The sequence below is a fragment of the Cyprinodon variegatus genome, unplaced genomic scaffold (assembly GCF_000732505.1).
Source record: "Cyprinodon variegatus isolate N-32 unplaced genomic scaffold, C_variegatus-1.0 Scaffold1207, whole genome shotgun sequence".
In the NCBI taxonomy this organism is placed as follows: Eukaryota; Metazoa; Chordata; class Actinopteri; order Cyprinodontiformes; family Cyprinodontidae; genus Cyprinodon; species Cyprinodon variegatus.
Window position 1 is genome coordinate 121,223 of NW_015151660.1, and position 20,417 is coordinate 141,639.

The following is a 20,417-nucleotide window of genomic DNA, read 5'->3' on the forward strand; positions in this document are numbered from 1 at the left end:
TATTTTTCTATTTGCACGTAGTAGCTAATTAGTTTTTAACTAAAATGTATTTGACTTTGAGTTGGAATACTTTGGCAATATTTTGAATGGAAGTTGTTCTTAATTTATTCCCAATGTGCGATCAGTTATTTGTTTGACCATGATTTGAGGTTGATGACACCTTCAACACTTGTCCTAACAAAAAATGAAAGGAACCGTGTTCTGTGATCCCACTGTTGGGAGTGTGTTCACAGAACATGTGACGGTGCAAAAAACATTTGACTAAATAACAAAACTATAACAGCCTTTAATTGGATAACATTCCTTGATACATTTGAATTAAATAAAAAAAATTACTTGTTCCACTTCCTTCACCTTACATTTGTCTTCAACAGCCACAAATCTTTAGACAAGTGGGTAGCGAATGGTTTATATAAGTGAAACAAAACCTTCCTGTAGAAGAATGTGTGTTTTAATACCGTCAATACACAATACATCTAGGAATGTTGGAAAAAGAACGATGCCTTAATTATGCAAACTGTTTTTGTTTAGTCATTGTGTGGTGGGGGAGTGGAGTAGCATTGGAGCAAATCATTTTTATCCCTTTATTTTAATTAGCTTAGTTCTTTTGTTTGTCACAAAAGACAAATTTTAAGAACACATAAGGCCAGGAGCTGCATAATATCTAGAGGCTCTAAATGCGGAAAATAACAGATTTGATTAAAATTGCCTATTTTATGACTCAGCTTATTCAGTAGTGACTCCATATAAGGGTCTCTTAAGGATCATTCAAGTCATGCATTTGAGTCATCTGCATTAACGAGGTTCTGTTATCCAAAACAAGGTACGTGGAGCATCATGGTCACATTAGGGCACATGTTTAAAGATATCTGTCCCCTGACTGAATGGTAAAGGATGACAGAGTGATGACAACAGCTGTGGAGGATAGAGGATTTAGAGATTTTTTTATTTGATCAGAAAGGTATTACCTAGATGACAGTCACATGATTCTACGGGAGTGCGGTTTTTAAAAATATGAGCTTTGAGTGTGCACCAGACATGAAGCAAATGTGAAGTCCTGATTGGGCTTATTAAGCTAATTATCCAATTAGCCAGTGTTTAATTTCCCTGGTAAACATGACTTTACACTACCAACTAAAAGGCTTGAAGAATGTGTGAGCTGCATAATCATTCCTGCCTCATCTGTCATCGTAAAAAGTTTTGATGGCATTTTGCAGAACAAAGAGATTTAGCTCAAGGTAAACAACATAAAAACAAACAACCTCAGCGTTTTGCTTCTCTTCTTGTTAGCTAGTTTTATAAGGCCACACATACTTGCTCATCACAGACTGTTTAACCACTAAATCACCATACATCATGGAAGCATTTATTTATATCGTCTGTGCTGTGTTTGAGTTGGGTGGCTAATCGGCTTTTTTGCTCATGTTTAATAAACAAAGTCTCAAACCGTCCACCTGTTTACCATTCACTCTGAACGGGTAAAAACAACATTAAATCACTGCAAAGATTTGGCATGTTTTACGCTGAAGTACAAGGAAGTGGTTTGCGGTTGTGGGTGGGCTGATGTCAGGAAACAATAAGGAAATCTGTATTATACCTGCTCTAACGGCCACGTCTTCCAGGATTTATTTTTCTAAACGTTTTATCTAATCTTTTCACTGAGTGACACTGAGCCCTTCAAGCCCAGAGATAAAAACCTAAATCCTAAACTATAAATGTATAAAAAAGAAAAAAAAAAAAGAAAAAAAAAAAAAGAGGGAAAATGTCCAGCAGCCACGGCCTGTCAAGGTAACATTAGGAGGTGATGCTGTGCCATGGAATTGAATAATGCCCCTCTGGCGTGTGAGTGTGTGTGTGCATTTGTGTAGCTAAGGGGTGGAGTGGCTTCTGACAAGACTGAGATGTAAGGTCATTTACCCACTGAGGAGACCTGACAGAAGTTGATGCTGATTGATTAGGAGGAGAGAAAAGACGAAAAAGTAAAGCCAGTTCAGTGAGCAGGACAGGGCGACAGGTGGTATGAGAGGATAAGGTGGCAGAACAGATTTAGGAGAAGCTACATTTACAGTGGCTTGAAAAAGTATTGACATCTCTTTGACTTTTTCATACTTCAACCACAAACTGCATCTGTATGTATTACAAGAATTTATGTGGTAGTATATATCATAAGTGACAGAAATTAACTAAGAAAAATGTAAAGAGTATGCAGCCTCCTTACCTTCAACACACTGATATAAGCCAAAAGGAGTCACTGCAGTAGACCAATGGTTTCACTGGATTTCAGTTTAATTCTAATCTAGTATAGCTTAAATCAGTGATCCAGAATGAAAGTTTGTTATAAAACTATCTCAGGGTGTGTCCAATTTCAGAGGCTCCATCCCTCGATGGTTTTATTTGGAAACCGATTACTTCTTAGCTCTGTAATGAAGGATGTTCCAGTGCATTATTCTCCTAATACTATTAAGTACAGCTGAGAAATGTGCCCTCCTTTTGCACGTTTTGAAGGATGGGTAAGGTGAATCATTCCTGTCTCACTTCGATACTTCTCATGATTATATGATTGTCCTTAAAGGAGCCTGGTGTACATAAGACCAGTCATTTGAAAGATGCAACCCCTGAATGAAACACCCCTTTAGTTACTGAGATCTCACCAATGACCAGAGAATGAAAAGAATATAACAATATAGCAACAGAGCCCCAACTTTCTGCTGAAAAATGACAGCTCCAAGTCCATGCTGACACAAGTGGTGCTAGTTTGCAGCTTTTCTTCCCTTGCAGTGCTTTTTGCTACTTAAAGCAGTTTTATTTGCATGTTTTTCGGTTTTAGTCTCATTTTTGATTTTACAGGACCTTTAGAATTTACTGTAAAATCATGAAGTTGCACAAGTTTTACACCTCTCCCCCACTGTAGAGTAGGGTGTGGATAGAAACCATAGCCAGTATCCTAAAGTTTCGGCAGTCTTCCACCCAAAGCTACGTACATCATTTGCCATAAAAGTAATAGTCTGTCAAAACAATAAGCAGTGCCCCTGTTACTCCCTCCTAGGGCCAATTATACAAGCCTCTTGCCCTACATATACACAGATATTTACCCTTCAATAAAATAAAACATGTTTTAAGATTATATTTTTTTTTTATCTTTTTCTTGATCTATATCTGCAATTTCTTTGCTTTTCTCCTAAAGGAAGAGAAGCCTTTACTAAACAGAGTTCACCTTGCTCGATTTTAAACTGCAACAGGTGTGATTATCAATTTAAGAACAATACCCAGTAAAACAAAAGAAAACAACAGGTGCATACATTGCTTTAGATTTCAATAGCCATTTTTATCTTTCTTAAATTACCAAACACAACAGTAACTGCTGTTCCTTATTTATATAAATGACTTTAATAATGTTACAAATGAGCACACACTTAAACTTTATTACAATGATAAAGTGTGCCATGATTTCAATTGAATAGATTATCTTTTAATGTTCAGAAATCTAATTTGATTATTTTAGTGGCAGAAAGATAAAGATTTAACAGTAATCTAAATTGAATCTGCTGATTACTCCAGGTATCGTCTGCAAATTTCCTGGGAGTTCTTAGTGATGAAAGCTTGAGTTGGAAAGAGCAGGCTGATTCTGTTAGTAGGAAGATCAAAGAAACTATCGGTATAATAAGGACAATTAGCCACCTTGTCACTTCAAAGTGTCCTCTCTCTTTATATTACAGCCTAACATAGTTTGGGGGAGTGCTTACCCCAACCCCCTGTACCATATTTTACTTTTCCAAAAACGCTTTGTCAGAATAGTATCTTGGTAAGGACCACACCTATCCTCTGCACCAGGCATCCACAAAGTCTGTCCTCGAGGGCCGCTGTCCTGAAGGTTTTAGAGGTTTCTCTGCTTTAGCACAGCTGATTCTGATAAATGCAGTTCAGCAAAAGCCTGTTAATCAACTATCAATGTAAATCAGCTGTGCTGGAGCAGGGAAACCTCTAAAACCTGCAGGACAGCGGCCCTCGAGGACTAAATTCAGGGATGCCTGTTCTACACCTTCACTTCAAAGCTTAAAGATTCTCAAAATTTATGACATACTTATTTTTCAAATATGTTATTTATAAAATCTTTTATAGCTACTGAATAGAAAAATCCCTATCAGTTTAATGTCTTATCTAAAGCAAATTCATATGTTAATTTACATAATACCCCCAGTCAAGGGATCTTCATCCAAAGCGACTTACAAAGCAGGCATCAGCATGAAGGGTCTTGCCTAAGGACCCACACTTGCAGCTCATTCCCCCGACGGTTATTCAAACCATGGACCTCCTGTGAGCAAGTCGGGTGACTTATCACTTGAGCTAGCCACCAACTACAAAATAAATGGTACTCATAGATCCTAACGATGTCTGGCCTTTGATGGATCAAGGTGGTGGGCTGGAGAGGGATGGTATTGGCTTAGCATTCTTAGGAGTGGCCACTGACACCTGCATCTTACTAGTCAAGGCCAATTTAGAAACCTAAGGTTTAATGGTAGAACATGTCAATGTCTTTTTAAATTTTTTTTAATTAAATTAGGGTTTTTATCACCATTGTATTTAACTGGGTTTTTGCTTCTTCTTGAATTGTATTTCTCTTTGTGCAACTAAACTTCCATCATCCATCAACTAAACATCCATCCATTTATCCAGAAAGGACAAAAACCAACTAAATATGATAGTATCTCTGATACAAAGTAATCTCAGTAACTGTGTCAAAGGCACACAAATTAATTCTGAAAAAGAAGAGACAGAAAATTAAACCAGATAAACCAAAATAAAACAGAAGACTACAAAATAACAGACACTGTCACTTTAGGTTCAAACGAAAGATAAATAAATTGTTTAAGCAATGAATGGAAAATAATAAACTTAAACATACAAATTTAAGAAGCAAGAGTGTGGTGCAAGTGCAGAGGGCAGGGATCAGCTTAACCTCCACCCTCCTTTCGCTAAAAATATTTCATAATGATACAGTGCCACTGCATAATATGTAAATGCTAGCAGAAGTCTGCTTTTTACCCCACATTTTAAGCTGCATTAAACAACTAGCACATGTTGCTGCAACAGAGTTATTGTTGGTGATTTGATCTAATATGTATATCCTAATCTCTTCCAAATCCAAATCTCTAAATTGTTTTTGTAACTCCATGGCAATATAAATGACATTTGTTTCCCACCTTGAGAGGTTTATGACTGCGGGGAACCGTCTCCTTCTTTCCCAGAGGAATGGGCTGCTGGTTGGCTGCAGTAAGCTGGTGCCTCTGGAAAACCAAAGCCTCCTTAAACTCCTCCTGCGTCTTTGTCTCCAACAGCTTCTGTCTGAAGGAGATGTCAGAGAACAGGGTGCCAAATGTCCTGCCCAGCTCCATTGCTGTCTTGGTGCTTTTCTATGAAACACAGAAAACGAAGAAAGCGATTAAGTTACACAGGCTATCATTAAGTTACATTATATCATAGAACAAAATGTGTCCTGAAGATGCAAATCCAATTTTTGCACAAGAAGTTTTACACAGAACTATTTTGAATGACATGACTGTTGAGTACACTTAAAAAAAATTTGTACTAATTAAGAGTTTGGGTTTAACTTTTCTTGACCATTAGATTACACACAGCAATTTGGTGAAATGCTGTTATAATTGAAGAATACATCATGTCCGACCTCAGAATGTTTCCTTCATACTCTCACTGATGCATAGTTTGAAAGGTTTTTTCATACAGTAATGCGATTCCTTTTGGCTGCTCCCTACAGGGTAAGTCATCCTAACTCAAAAACATCCTGTCAAAGATGGGGGGATTGTATAATTGTCTAGAATAGTACTTTTAATCATGACACACCTGAGAATAAAAAATTAATAACATGATTGATCAACTTAGTTTAAAAGACATAAATGAACCGGACGCCTGTTGGCCTGTTCACGGGGGCAGAAATAAAGGTTGACCAGAGATGGTCATCGCGACTACAGTATTAGCCAATCATTGGCCAACCCTATAACCACCCCCACCAGTGATTGGTTGTTATGTGGATAAGATTCTCCACCATAGGAAGCAGTTCCCCTATAAATAAAAGAGGGTGGCAGCAGTGAAACTCTCAAGCGGAACATCTAAATCATTTGTTCTTAATCCTGGTCCAGTAAGGAATGATTAACAGGCTTCTGCAGCACTTGATGGCTGCTGAGGAGGTCAATCAAGGGCAAACATTAGGATTAGGTGTGCTGCAACAGGGAGGCATCTAAAACATGCAAAACCACTTCCTTCACTAATTTGACATTTTAATTCTTAGAATGTGAACCATAAACTGATAACTGGTCAGGCCAATCATGCTATAGTATTTTGGTATAAGGCAGAAAATGTAGCTTTGACAAAAGCAAGAGCTGCTGACATGGCAGACCTGAAGACCTACGTGTAGCTGCTGCTATTACATCCGTTTTTGTTGAAATCCACAATTTCATCTTTGAAAGAGGAACAACTAAAGTATTAAAAGGCTTAACCTGGTGTAGTTTCTCTCATGGCGTCTGCTGACATTTTCTTTTGTTACCATGACTGACTAAAACCAAAGTTTGGAAGGCGTCCTCTAGGCATCACTTGGCCAAATCAGCTCTGTGGTTTCTGCTGAAGGTCTGAGGAATAGTCTTCAAACAAATTCAATCAGGTAAACATATCTAATTGCAGTGTTTATTAGGGATTTGGAGAATGGGCGGTGTCAGGATCTGACATGTTATGGGAATGGGCCAGTTCAGTGTATCCTCACTAAAAAAACCTACAATTGAATGCTGGAAGCAAAATATAATTTAGGTAGTAAGAACCTAAGAAATGTATTTTAACGTTACAAATTTGTAAATAATGCAAAACCTTTATTTTTTTTTTATAGTCTAAGGCAAGCTTTAAGTTTGGAAGCTTAGATATTTGACGACTTTTTATTTAACATAATCTTTTAGAGAAGGGGGTGTATGTGATCTCTATGTTTCTATGTGTTTTTTATTAACTGTCAGGAATATACTGATGTATTCATTACAAATCCATGTAAAGTCATCAATTTTTAACAAAATTTTAACTCACAAACAGGTGTGTAGACAGACTAGGCACACACAAATAAATTGATTAAAAACAAAAACAAATTTGCACAAAACAAGGTTAAACAATTTAATTGAAACCATTACAGATAACCCTTTGACGATAAAATATACTGTTTTTAAACATACATTAGGAAAATGAAAAAAAAAAAAATAATTTCTATAACTTTTTTATAAATACATGATCATATAAAATTCAATCTTCATTACTGACAGTGTAAATGCTCTTGTTCTAGAATTAATTTTCTTCCCTGGAACACTTTTCCTGTCAGTGTTTTCAAATGGCTTTCTGGACTTGATTGAAGAAATAGTTTGAGATTTCAAAATTAAGGTTATAAGCAGATAAATGATCTCTTGGCATCTTCATTTAGAATATAATCTGATTAGTTGGTGCCAGAAGCTAAAATTAAGTGGTAATAACCAACTTATACTGAATGGGAACAAAACTAGAGAGAGATTATTTTAAGATTTCAGAAGAAACAGAAACAAGATGAATCCTATTAGCATAATGGGAGAAAAAGTGGAGGTGGTGAAGGAATATAAATACCTTGGTGTTTACCTGGACAATACATTTGACTGGACATGCCACTGTGAAACTGTGTCTAAAAGACGGGACAGAGCAGATTGTACTTCCTAAGGAAGCTTTGAACCTTCATTGTTTGCAGCAAGATGATGCATATCCTCTATAAGTAACCGTTGTATGTTAAACTTGTTCTAGTCCTGTAAATGTTTTACACAAGAAGAACATTGTTGGCCTCAATTTCCAGGGTAAATCATTTCCTCATATGCAAATGGTCCTGGTTAACCCTGGTTTTTAAACAATAATAATCATTTCAAAAACCAAAAATATTTTTGACAGTTGTCAAGTTAGCCATGTCAGCCAAACTTGGCTCTAAGAACAGTGAGAGCAGAATAATGTAAAATAACAAAGAAACAGGCAAAATGTAATCCTTTTCTGTTGCTAGAGCTATCCCTTCATCCCTTCTAGACATTAATGGGTCATGGGAGAATAGGAGAGGGACTTGAGCAGCATCAACAGAAAATCTGAGACCATTTGTGGCCACATTTGTGCAGTGACCTGACTCCAGCACAACTTGATGCGTGTACCATGTTCCACACTGACAGTATACCAATGATGAATGGAAGACACTGCAGCACTGATGTCTCATGCTCAGATGAGTCAAGGTGGACAGACGGCATTTGCCAGATGTCGACTTCTATTTGATATTGGAGTTTTGATCTGTTATTTTGGCCATAGTTTTAAGAATGCCTTTTTTTAATGGCTGCCATTTTGTTTCCTTTAGGTGCAGTAAAATAAATTAAAGTATCTGAGATTATCTAAAATTTCATCTAAAAACAGTGATTGGTATCAATCAGTCTGGAAAGGGTAGAGAATCATTTTTAAGGTTTTGCTATATAAGAGAATCATTCTTCGATAAAATATTCATAAATAGAGGAAAAAGGGGAAAATATCTCCTATGAGACCCAGTTGTGACCTTAAGCTCAACCGTCATAAGATTATGCAGCAGAGCAATGATCAAAAGCCAACTGAGATGTTGTGGCATGACCTTAAAAACGTTATTCTTGCTTGAAAGCCCAGAAAAGGGACGATATAAAATAATCCTGCAAAGAAAAAGATCAAATTTCCATCAAACCAAATGTTTGTTGGTGGTTGTTCCTTCCAGTGGAAATAAAACTAGTTAATTTTTCATAAAGGCCAATTTGGATAGCTAGTAAAAGAAACCAAAATTTTAAAATGGCATTTTGTATGTCATTGTTTAATGATCTGGGACATCCATATTTGCGCAGTTTTAGCTGAGCAAAAGAATAAAAAAGACTTCACTGCAGAAATGTCCATCCCAAATAGTCTTTTTGATCTGGTTATGAGATAATTTTATTAAGCATGAGCAGATTCTGTTAAATTATTAATAAGATTAATAAGTGTGTGTGTGTGTATATATATATTATATATATATGTATATATATATATATATATAGTATTTTTCATGATTTCAAAAAGCCTTACCAAGTGCAATTATCTTACTGCACTTCCAGATTGTTGCAAATATTTTAAGTAGAATCTTTTGAAAGGAAGATTAATAATCGAACAGAATCTGTTCTTGCTTTGTATGTCGACTATATGCCTGCTTTATCAGCAAAAACATAATTCATAATTTCTTAGAAGAAAACATCTGTTTTCTTCTACTAAATTATAAATTTCCTTTGCAGGCATAATTCTTTTGACGCTAGGTGCATTACTGGGGCTGGTGAAGTGGGTAAATAAGCAGTAAAAATTATTTCAAAAGAAACAAGACAAGTTATGTTGCCTTGTTTTGTTCTAAAACAGCCCAAAGCCACTTCAACACAGAGTTCAGCTTAAGGGACTGGTGTGCCTGGTCATTATTAGAAGCCACACATAACGGAACAGATTATTCCCTGACAATCCCTGGCAAAAATGATGGACTCACCAGTCTGAGCAGATGTCTATTTAGTTGTTTAATTTTGTCAAAGACACAAAACCATACTACACTCACTAAGTGGTCTGTGAGATTTAATTATTTTTTCCCTCTTTCATACATTTTTCCTGTTTGAGCACAGTAAAGCAACTTGTTACTGGTTACAATGATTTTCTTAAAGTGAGAAGGATGGCTTAGGTAATGTTTGATGTCTACGATCTGCTTTTTCTGTTTTTGACAAAATCAGACTAAAGGAACATCCTCCGATGGGTAATTCCACCGTTTTTAACAGGGGATCTATGAGCCATATAGAGCAGATGCATGGCTAAAAAAAGAAAATAAATGCATCAGACACACAAAAGGGGATTTGGATCCACCTCTTTGTGGATAACATACAGCACCAACCTGCATTCAAGTCTTATCACATGAGATACAGACTGTTAATGAGAATCGGGTCCCAGGCCTTCACCTTAAAATAATTCACAAGTATTTGTAACAATAGACTTTCAGAAATATTTATTTTTGATATAACTACAATATATTAGAAACATTGTAAGCTTTTTACCTTTAATACATTTACATAAAATATTGCCACAGGGATGTTGGCATGTTGTTTTATGATGCAATGGGTAAATTATGTATGCTAGGTCCTATTGCTCTAGAGATCCATCAAGCATGCATTCCAGGTGAAAAAAACTGGTGACTTCCATGGGTAAAAAATATAACAAAGGATATATAAATCTTTTAGTAATTATGACATTTTAGGTATAGCAAACCACAAGTTTTAGGGTAATGGGAACAATATGTACTACATATTTACGGGAACATTTTTAAACGGGTCATGGTTCCCTTTAAGAAAAAGCATTTTAATGATTTTGATAAATGTAGTACTAGTAATCAAAGGGACACTCTAATCAAAGTCCACAAAGTACAGTATTCTTCGTTAATGTTTTTTTCATTTACACAACTTTGAATGGTCTTGCCACTGAAATGTGGTATATAAATAAACTTGCTTTGGGTATAGATTTCCTCAACATATTTTTCTAAACCATTTCCTGCCTTTTGTGCTCTCTAGACAAAAGTAACCCTGCAAACCCTCTGTCGCTGCTCCAACTGTGAAAAAGAATCTCCAGCAGAGTTTCCCAGTGTGAAGGACAATGGAACAGCCATACTGGAAAGCAACAGTGGAAAAAGCTCTAGAGACACTGCTCTCATATTTTAGTGAGAAAGATCAGCATTTGTGTGTAAAATCGCTTGAGGTGTTATGAGAAAGAGATTTGAATAAAAGAGATCTAATGTTTTCATTTCAAGGAACTTTGTGGGTACCCCACTAATTAGAAAATGGGAATATCTATGGTTTACATTAAAACCATCAAATCTCGTAATTAGTGATTGTAATAGTTAATGTTTCTAAAGCTGCCATCCTAAATCAAATGCAAGGACTATACCACCTTTAAAGTACAAAAGCTTCTCTGAAATTAAACCAAATGTTTTTGTATACAAGACTTACTACTTCCTGATAATGTCGGGGACAAAATGATACAAATAGCATAGTCCCTAACTGGAGAAAAATCTAACACAGAAATCTCTAATGGTTCAGGAATCTACAGTCCTTGGCAGGAGGCTTTACTACGATTGCATACTGTATGGTTAACCAGCGGGTCTAAAAAAGGTATATGATAGCTTTATTTAACTTTTTTTTTTTTTATTCTAATTACGGCATTCTTTTAGTTTAGCATTTGTTATTTTTTGTCTTTTAAGCTTTGTTTTTGCTTAGTTTGTTAGTAAATATAGCCTGCATATATTTACCATAACATGATGTGGTAGGTCAAAAGACTATTAGCGCAGAATCTGGGAACATATAGTCTTATTTTATTGGAATCAACTGGATTTTAGTCTTTTTGCTATGGGGCTAAGACATGACCATCTGCCTTTAAAACATATTTTATCATGTTCCACTCAAAAGAACTTGTTAATCAGAGCACTGAAATAATTGTGACATTTTCTAACAAGACATAGAAATAACTTTTCACAAATAATTTTTCCCCCCCATCATCCTTATAACTAAAAACAATTAACCCTCCAAGGACTAACTTCTCTATGACAGGATTTGATTCCTGAACTATTCAAGATATATGAAAAATTCCAAAAGTCCTGAAAAGCAGAGAAATGGAGCTTTCAGAGCATAGGTTGCGGTAGCTGCAGAATCTACCTTGTAACAGCTTGACAATTCCAGAGCAAGATTAACAGTTGCACGAGGAAGCTCACAAGAGCTAATTAGTGTGGTAACTCCTTAAGTAATTGGACAATTCAAACTATTCAAATGGTGTTTAAAAGTACAGAAGAGCTTTCAGATAGGATACTGCACGATATAGTAAACATTACGGTAATTACAACGTAAATGAGGGAGATTTATTCTACAGGATTGTTGTTTGATGAGCGAGGGATGCAGAGCTTCAAGCTGAAACAAACCACTGGAGTTCAAATACATCTAAATTGCCCCTTTATCCACGATAAAAATTTTTTTAACCACTTTTCTGATGAAGAGGTCATGAAGGTTCTTAGCATATATTCTAATAAATATGCCAACAGCAACTTTCAAAGTGGAAAAAAAAAATTTTCTTGGGAAGAGATTACTCTTGATGTGATGAGAGTACAGATTGGTTTGTTGCTGTTCATGGCTTTGGTTGAGTTATCTAAGGTCTCAGACTTCTGGAGGACAAATTTCCTATGCCATGTCCAGAAATGGGTTTAGGGCAATCTCATTCAATCTGCACATGAGTAATCCAGCAGAGGATGTGCTCAACGACCAGAAGAGAAGCTTTGCAGAGTACGACCGTCTCCACCATGTAAAGGCCTCTACTGGACCTTATGAGGAACCACTGTATGTCTTTTTACCATCTAAAGCAAAACATTTCAGTGGATGGAAGGATCGTTGCCACAAAAGCAAGGATTGCTGTCAAGCAATATATGAAAACCAAGCCAACCAAATGGGGGTTGAATTTCTTTGTGCTTTCTGATGTGAATTGCTACAGATTGATTTCACACTTTATCAGATGAAATCAACATCAGCTTCTTGATATATGCTTTCCTTAAATGTGGTGATGTCGGTGATAAATAAAGATTTCATGTTATCTGAACATTTTCTTTTTTTGTGACAACTTTTACACAAGCCCTCTTCTACCCCACTGTCTAGTTTAGCAGGGTTTCAGGACTTGTGGGACATACTGGCAAGGAAGAGCTGGTGTTCCAACAACCATGGATGACCGGATGCTGAAAACAAACTCCACCAATAGAAGAACCAAAAGGTGACCAGTCAGTTTTCCAGCACTTCCTGGACTTTACTTTCCCCAATATCTTTGTCCTTCAAAAGTAACTATGTGCCAGCCACCATCAGCTGCCTAAAACACGTCAGCAATCCCAGGAGGGGATTGCAGCATTTTCTCTTGTGACCCACCGCAAAACATGTCCTATAGGAAACTGATAGAAAATAATTTCCCCATATCTACAAGCCAGTGCCAGAGGAAAGCACAAAGAGCCAGTATGGGGCAATGACAGTACGCTGTGTGCAAGAGGAGCAAAGGAGAGCGTGGGACTGCAGCTGGACAGGAACTGCATCAGGGATTACCACACCAGATAAAATCACTTAGACTAAAATGACAAAATCAAGGAGAAAAATGATAAATAAAATAAAAGGCCGGAATTGTTTTTTATATTATGTATTATAGTTCAACGTTTACATTGTTCAGTTGAAATTGTTTGGCCATGTACCGTTGAAGTTTTATTGAGACATAAACCTGAAAGATTTAACGGTTTTTGTTTTTTGCTCCACTTTCATGAGTTATTTTACAATCTTTTGTTAAGAGAATTAAAGCAAATACATGTAAGCACAATACACTGAGAAACAATGTTTTCTTGAAAAAAGAGCAGAATTACACACACATTGCAGTTTTTTAAAGTTTTACAGCCATAAAGTTAAAAACATAACACATGTCCTATTGAGAATTCTGGTCCTAAAAGGGTTAAATTAGTTATTTTTCTGATTCATATTCATTTTACATAGTTTTTATTGACAGATGCCCATCTAATATTTCTATCAGAAACAAATCAGATCGATAAAATCTAATTGGTTAGCCCTGTAAATGTTCCTTCATAGATAAAGGGGATGAAGCCCCCTCTAAAATTAGAAGCTTTAATACAGGATTGCATATTTTACAATTACATGCTACATATTGTTACCGTATTTCATAAACCTCCAGAATATGAGAAAAAATACTGAATTAATGACTGAAAGTCTAAAAATTCTTGCATATTACACATAAAATAACTTTAAGTACTGAAATAACCAACAAAAATGGAAATAGCTCCTGTGTGGCTCGTTGGCTTAATAGTGGTGAAAACACTCTACCAAAAACATACAGATTACATACATTCACTGACCTGAGGGATTCCCATTATTGTCATCACTGTGCCTTTTGAAAGATTTTCTCTTGCAGAGGAAGCCACCATAAAGCATAATTGAGATATAATAGGTCTTGATGTTTACTTTGGGGCTCAGATTTACGTCTCAGAATCCCATTAGTGGGTTTGATTGCTGCCTCTAAGACTGGCAAGGAGAGTGCTGCAGGAACTACAGAAAGGAACAAAAATAAATAAGGGTTGACGGGGAAAAATGCAATAGGGACTGGAGACACAAACAAATGGAAAATATATTTTATTTTATGGAGGCATCTCTCATTCCAGGCCAACTCCTCTTCCTATTGCACATTAGTGGAGAAACTAGTGTTCTTGTCTGCTTGGGCAAATACAATACTTGTGGTCAGGGTAAGAAAAAATCTTGGGGCTTTCTAGCAATAAAGGACTGATATGAGCAGGTGGCTTTCTTGTTGGAATGGGACGATGCTCAGCCTTCTGTACTCAGGGGAGTGATGTGTACCTGTGAATGCATTTATCCATGTATGCATTGGTGCTAAAAGCTTAAAATGGACGAGAAAGTAACAGGAATGTTGAAAATTACACATTTAGATAAACAAATTAAACATGCCATAAAATAAACTGTGACTCCTTGAGACTTTTTTCATTCTACTCATTAAATAAGTCATGTTGTTGAGAGGTAGATAGTCTTGTCTTTTTTTGAATGAAAGACTGAACGATGCAATATAACACATTTCAGTGTTTAGATTTTACATTGTCTGTGTTTGGTCTCTATTATTAGATCAACCATGGTGTTTTCAATGTATTATTCTAAAGATATTTAAAAGAAAAAAAAAACAAGAGAAAAAGAGGGTGGTTTAATTTTTTTTTTCAGTGTCTGTATATACAGTTGTGTTGAAAATAAAATTACAGTAGTCCCCGATAACCAGCTGGATAAATCACTGTTTTTGTTACACTTTAATCTTCTACACTGCTGGTAAGATTCCAGAAGGTTCATTAAAGGTAGGAAACCAACAGACCCAACAGGAATGATGTGCACGTTACTTATTCTGTAAAACTGTACCATTTACAGAAGGGTCAGTTAGTGAGGCCATTGACGGTGTGACAAAAAATAGGTGTGAAACGGAAAAAATGATTTAAGGATGAAGGCAACTGACACTGCATATGCTGTCTGTGAATTTATCCCTCAAACACAGAGTGAAACTGTTCTTTTTAAGAAAATAATTCTTTTTAAGAAAATTAATAAAAGAGGGGAAAGTGTTTGAGCTGTTCAGCTCAAATGTTATCAGCAGCCAAAGCCAGAAAGGTGAGGAAGGAAAAGAAAACTATTGGAATGGATTAAAGAATAAACAAGATAGCAATGGCTCTGGCAACAATTAGCTCCAGGAGGATAAAAAAGATCTAAGGTTGTCTGTATGTACTATAACAGTCAGATGTGATGCCAAGCTACCTGCAAAAAGGCCTGGCAAAGTCCCATGTAAAACAAAAGTACTGAAGCATTTAAAATTTACTATGTTTATATGGACACATATAATCAGACTGACAGCTTGATCAGATCAAATATGTTTCATGTAAACATTTGAGACTGAATATTATAATCTGATTTGGTTTGATTGGAAAGAAATTTAATCATGATTTAGAAGGGTAGGGTTTTTTCTGATCGGCATTCCAACTAGCGTCCATGTACACACCCATTAGGATCTTTAGAGTAAAATCCATCTCCTTTGCACATGTGTGGAACATCAGCTTGACATTTTTCTTCTTTCTACCACTCATTCACTGGCTACTGGTCCTCCTTTGTGGAGAAGGTGGCTCTAAATTCAATGCTGCTGAACCTGCCATCCTGCCCTCTACCCCTGTACCAAAGGAGCGTTAGCATGAGGTACTGCTGAGCCCTGAAAAAAATGACCACCAAAAACAAAAGTAGACAGTTATGTGCAGGTTTCGAAAGATTTATTTTGATTGAAAGCTTGTTACATGTGCACGCGTCATGATTGTATCAATTTATATAGTGTCCATGTAAACGGAGATTTGATCGAGAGATTAGAGAAGTTTTGCACATGGAAACGTGGATATTAATTGGCCTAAAAAGCAATGACGTAATATTTGTGTAGTGATGAGAGTACCATTGTATCTTTTGGGGTCTAAGAGGCACAGAAAGTTTGTCAGATGTCCTGCAAACACTGAATCCAAGCCACAGTAGACAATAAAGAGGGTGATGCATTGGTAGTGCAAGCCAATGATATGGGGATGTTTCTATTTATCAAAAACCAAGGATCATGGATCAGTTTGAGTACATCAAAATACTGGAAGAAGTCATAAAGAGTAAATGCTCTGTTCACACTAGCAAGCGAACAAAATCATCTAGAGAGGGACAGAATTTAAGTAAGGGAGCAGCCAGCACAATCCCCAGACCATATTCCCATTGAAAACTTGTGTGCTGACAATGATATTCAAAAAGCAAAAACAAGAAATGCAAAGGAATTGTGAAACGTTGTGGAATTGTCATGCACTGCAATACCTTTTTCATTTTTTCAATGTATTGATTTGAAATAGAATGTGCAGTGTTCCCAATTAATTTGTGCTCATTGAAATACAATTCCTTTAAATAACTTTGAGGGTAACTCATCTTTTAAACACACGGATATTATTATGAGCATAACTGTACATATAAACAATGCAGTAAAAGGATTCATGTATGCATACAAGTATAAACACAACAGCTTTCCTTCACAGTTCTCTGTAGCAGGTCTGCATCCAGAGACCTGAGGCAGGGGGAACAACTGATATTTCAGTATTACAACCTAAATTACACAATCAAGATCACAAAAGAGAGTTTTCAGAGCCAATCTGTAAATAATCTAAGCTGGTTGAGCCAGAGTCCAGACTTTAATATGCCTGAATGTCTGTAGAGATTCAAAAATGCACAGACATCTGCCATCCAGCCAGATGGAGTTTGAGATGTTCTGCCCAAATCTTATCATAGTTATTTATAGACGTAACATGAAAGTGGAGTATTTAAAATATGTGCCTTTATTTACACTAGAACCTCAACCTGGACACAGCTCAAGCAGTTCTTTCCATTTTGTTTACTGCCACTGGCAGTCAGGACCTAATGAAACAGGAATCATGTCGCGGCAAGCATAGACGTTTGCCAGCTGACCCAAATCAGACCAGATGACAAGCTTTGGAGCAAACATAAGACCACATCTGAAAAATAAACTGGTAAAGTGGGTTGGAACTTGAATTGTCTATCTTACCAACTGGCTTAAGGACAAAAAGTAGCCTGGGTTGTGTACGGTATGTTTTAATTGGAGTAAATCCAATAAATCCAGGAAATGTTGAACAGCAAATGTTAAGCTCTGAAAGGAAATGCTGTGTGCACAGTTCTACAGTCTTTTACCAGTTTTAGAAATAGAACTTTCACTTCTGTTAAAAGCAAAGGTTAAACTTTTCATGACAGTATTGAATGGTTTGCTATATAGGTTTTTCATTTTGTCTATAAATGGCTTACAATTAGAAATTGTAACAACCACTAATAATCATTATTAAATAGCCTCTTCTAATGGGACAATATTAGAGATAAGAAACATTAATATAGTATTAAGTAGTGAGTGTAGAGGTTGCACAACAATTTATACTACTCTGATAGTCTAAACCCTAAAAATGATCAGAGAAGAAGATGGATAATTGCAAAAAAAGAAAAAAAGAAAAGAAAAGAACAGAAATCAGGGCAAGCAGTTTAATATCAATATTCACTGAAACCCCTGAAGCTTGAAGGGTGAATCCAAAATGCTTTAGTATTGAATTTTGTGGGAACAACAGTCCATCTCTGTCATATCCTCTTTTGGAAGCAGATATCATTTCAATATCTTGTAATTTCAAGGAACGCATATCATGCCCAACTAGATTAAAGTCTCAAGCCACAAAGAAACAAATACAAATACAACTTCTGTGTTAGGAAATCCAGATTTTAACTTATGTTTACCTTTACTAATATACATCAAGGATACTTAAATAAAATAACAAATATGTAACTTTAGAACTCTGTTCAAGTACTTCTTCAAAATTAGGCTCACGTTATATTAGGTACAAATAGTGTGCTGCTTAAACATTTTCGGATGTTCTCCTGAACTGTACACTCATTATTTTTCTCTTGTATTGGGCAGACCGACTTTTCTGTTTGAGATATATTTGGAAACAGACTCTTTTCCCTATCTAGGTATTTCCTGACAGAAATTGGCAGTGCTGTATTTTATTTACCTAGGTAAAGGGTGAGATTACAGCTGCATGCATATTTTTAAATAAATAAAAGAGAGAATCTTTTACCCACCACCTTTCTAATCTGCTCTATTTTTGGACCAGTATGCTGGGGAAATAATATTTTGCAAAACAAAAATAAATGTACAACTGGCTTGTATTTAAGTTTAAGAAATGTTAACCAAAATGAGAATCTGCTGTAAAAACAGGTAAATATAGATTATGGCTAGAAGCCGTGGCCAAAAACGTACATTATAATGTGTTTCTTCATTTTAGTCAATGCATTTATAGCTGAACAGAGACGTTTGCATTTCTAATCAGTTTTCTGCTACAGTTGAGCATTTTGTGTTTTGTCTCCAGCAACGTGTTTATAAAGCTGTCAGTTGATGACAGACATGGACGTTGGGCATAGAGTTAGAATTCAACTCTTTAAGAGAACGCTGCTGTGCACCACAGCTGTTAGGCTGAAGATCCTTTGCTAACGTTACCAGTCTCCACTAGGAGGAAAACAGTAATGAGAGTAGTTTACATGCATGTTATTAAAATAAAACTGATTGTATAAGTATTTATTACGAGTGTGCAATCTCAGCAAAATTATAACTTCATTAATATTTATATGGACATAAAAAAAAGGCCTTAGAAACGTTGCCCAGAGAACCCACAAGAGAATCCTGTGCAAACTTGTGACCATCGGGTTTCTGAAACTCAGAATATCTTAGCAGTATCTGCTATAAAAACAAAACGCATAACACTATATAAAACCTAGAAATTCAGTCAGTGAAAAACTTCATAAGCACTGTCTATCCCCATTATAGATATTGGGTTAATACAGGTAAAAAATACGTATAGGAATTATAATCTTGTGGTGGAAGTTACCATCTTCGATGGGGCAAGTATCAGGATGACATAGCGGACCTCGCAGCAATTCTCTCCCCAGTTTTGCGGCCTTTCCAGACGGGAGATGCACACGTGACGTCTCTGGAGGTGCTTGACGTTGCAGCTAGAAAGAGTAGAAGGAGAGGGAGATTTTACAAATGTCAATGTCTCAGCCCACTAGCAGTGCCCTTCATTTCCATAGATTAACCTCTTCTCTGAAGAAACGGACAGCATTTAAATTCTCTGCCTGGACTTGTGCTCATTTAAGAAAGCTAAACTTTTTGATAAGGCACCTTTAAGAGGTTAAACATACATATAAAATAAAGCATTCACAAAAAATGTGAACAAAGGGTAAAAAAAAATAAAAAATACCAACTCAGAAATCATTCACTAACCAAACCAAAAAACAGAGCAGGGAAAATCACAACCAAGCTGGTCTGATGAAAATCAGACTAAACTCTAGTTAAAGCCAAATGTGAAAAGACAAAATAGACTCCACAGTTTGAATATCAAGGGATAGTTTCCCCTAGAGAAAGGGGGCTGCCACGGGAAAACTCTGATCCCCTTTGAACGATCAGCACAAAGAGCATCAGGTTAGAAAATCTCAGTGCTCTTTTGGGTTAAAAAAACGTAAGGAGAGCAGTTACATAATTTTTGCCAAACCATTTGAAATGCTAAAAGCGGGTAAAAGAATCTTAAAGTCAAAACAAATATGATCAGGAAGCCTGTCTAAATCAGTGTACTGTATGTGGTCAGGCCTTCTGTGCAGGAGCCTGCTGGGCTAAATGCAGGGAAAACAGAGACAATTGATTCAGACCTAAATTTAAGCAGTAATCTAAGGTAGAGGTAATGAAGGCAAGAAGGATTCTTGACAACATGCTTTCATAAAAAAAGCAGTTTAACACACAGACTGAAGATGAGCAATGTGGAGCAAAAGGGACCAAGGACATCAGCTCATATACTAAGAGAGGTATGATTACTTAACACAAGACATTGTAGATACAGATTTAAACATATTATGGCATAAACAGCATGATGAGGAAAGGAAATACTCCCTAAATATAGAACCTGCAGGACAAATGTTTAAAGAAAACAGAAAAGGACCCAGGATAGATTCTTGAGGTGCTCTTCATTAGCAGGGTATAAATATTCCCCAATATACAGATAATATCTAAACAAAGACAGAGATGAATGTTTAGGACCAACAATTTGGCAACAGAAAAGAGCAACATATATATATACATACATACATACATACATACACATATATATATACACATATATGTTTATAAATAAA

The 20,417-nt window shown here is 36.2% G+C and overlaps 1 protein-coding gene across 1 annotated transcript in view; it reads right to left on the reverse strand.

The window, feature by feature from the left end:
* slc4a11 (solute carrier family 4, sodium borate transporter, member 11) overlaps positions 1–20,417 on the reverse strand; it is a 143,165-nt gene that overhangs the window by 53,733 nt on the left and 69,015 nt on the right. The window contains exons 6-7 of the mRNA XM_015401306.1: positions 19,121–19,244; positions 5,202–5,411 (exon numbers count right to left, since the gene is read on the reverse strand). Of these exons, the coding sequence (XP_015256792.1) occupies positions 5,202–5,411; positions 19,121–19,244 (334 nt within the window). The remainder of the gene's footprint in view (positions 1–5,201; positions 5,412–19,120; positions 19,245–20,417) is intronic.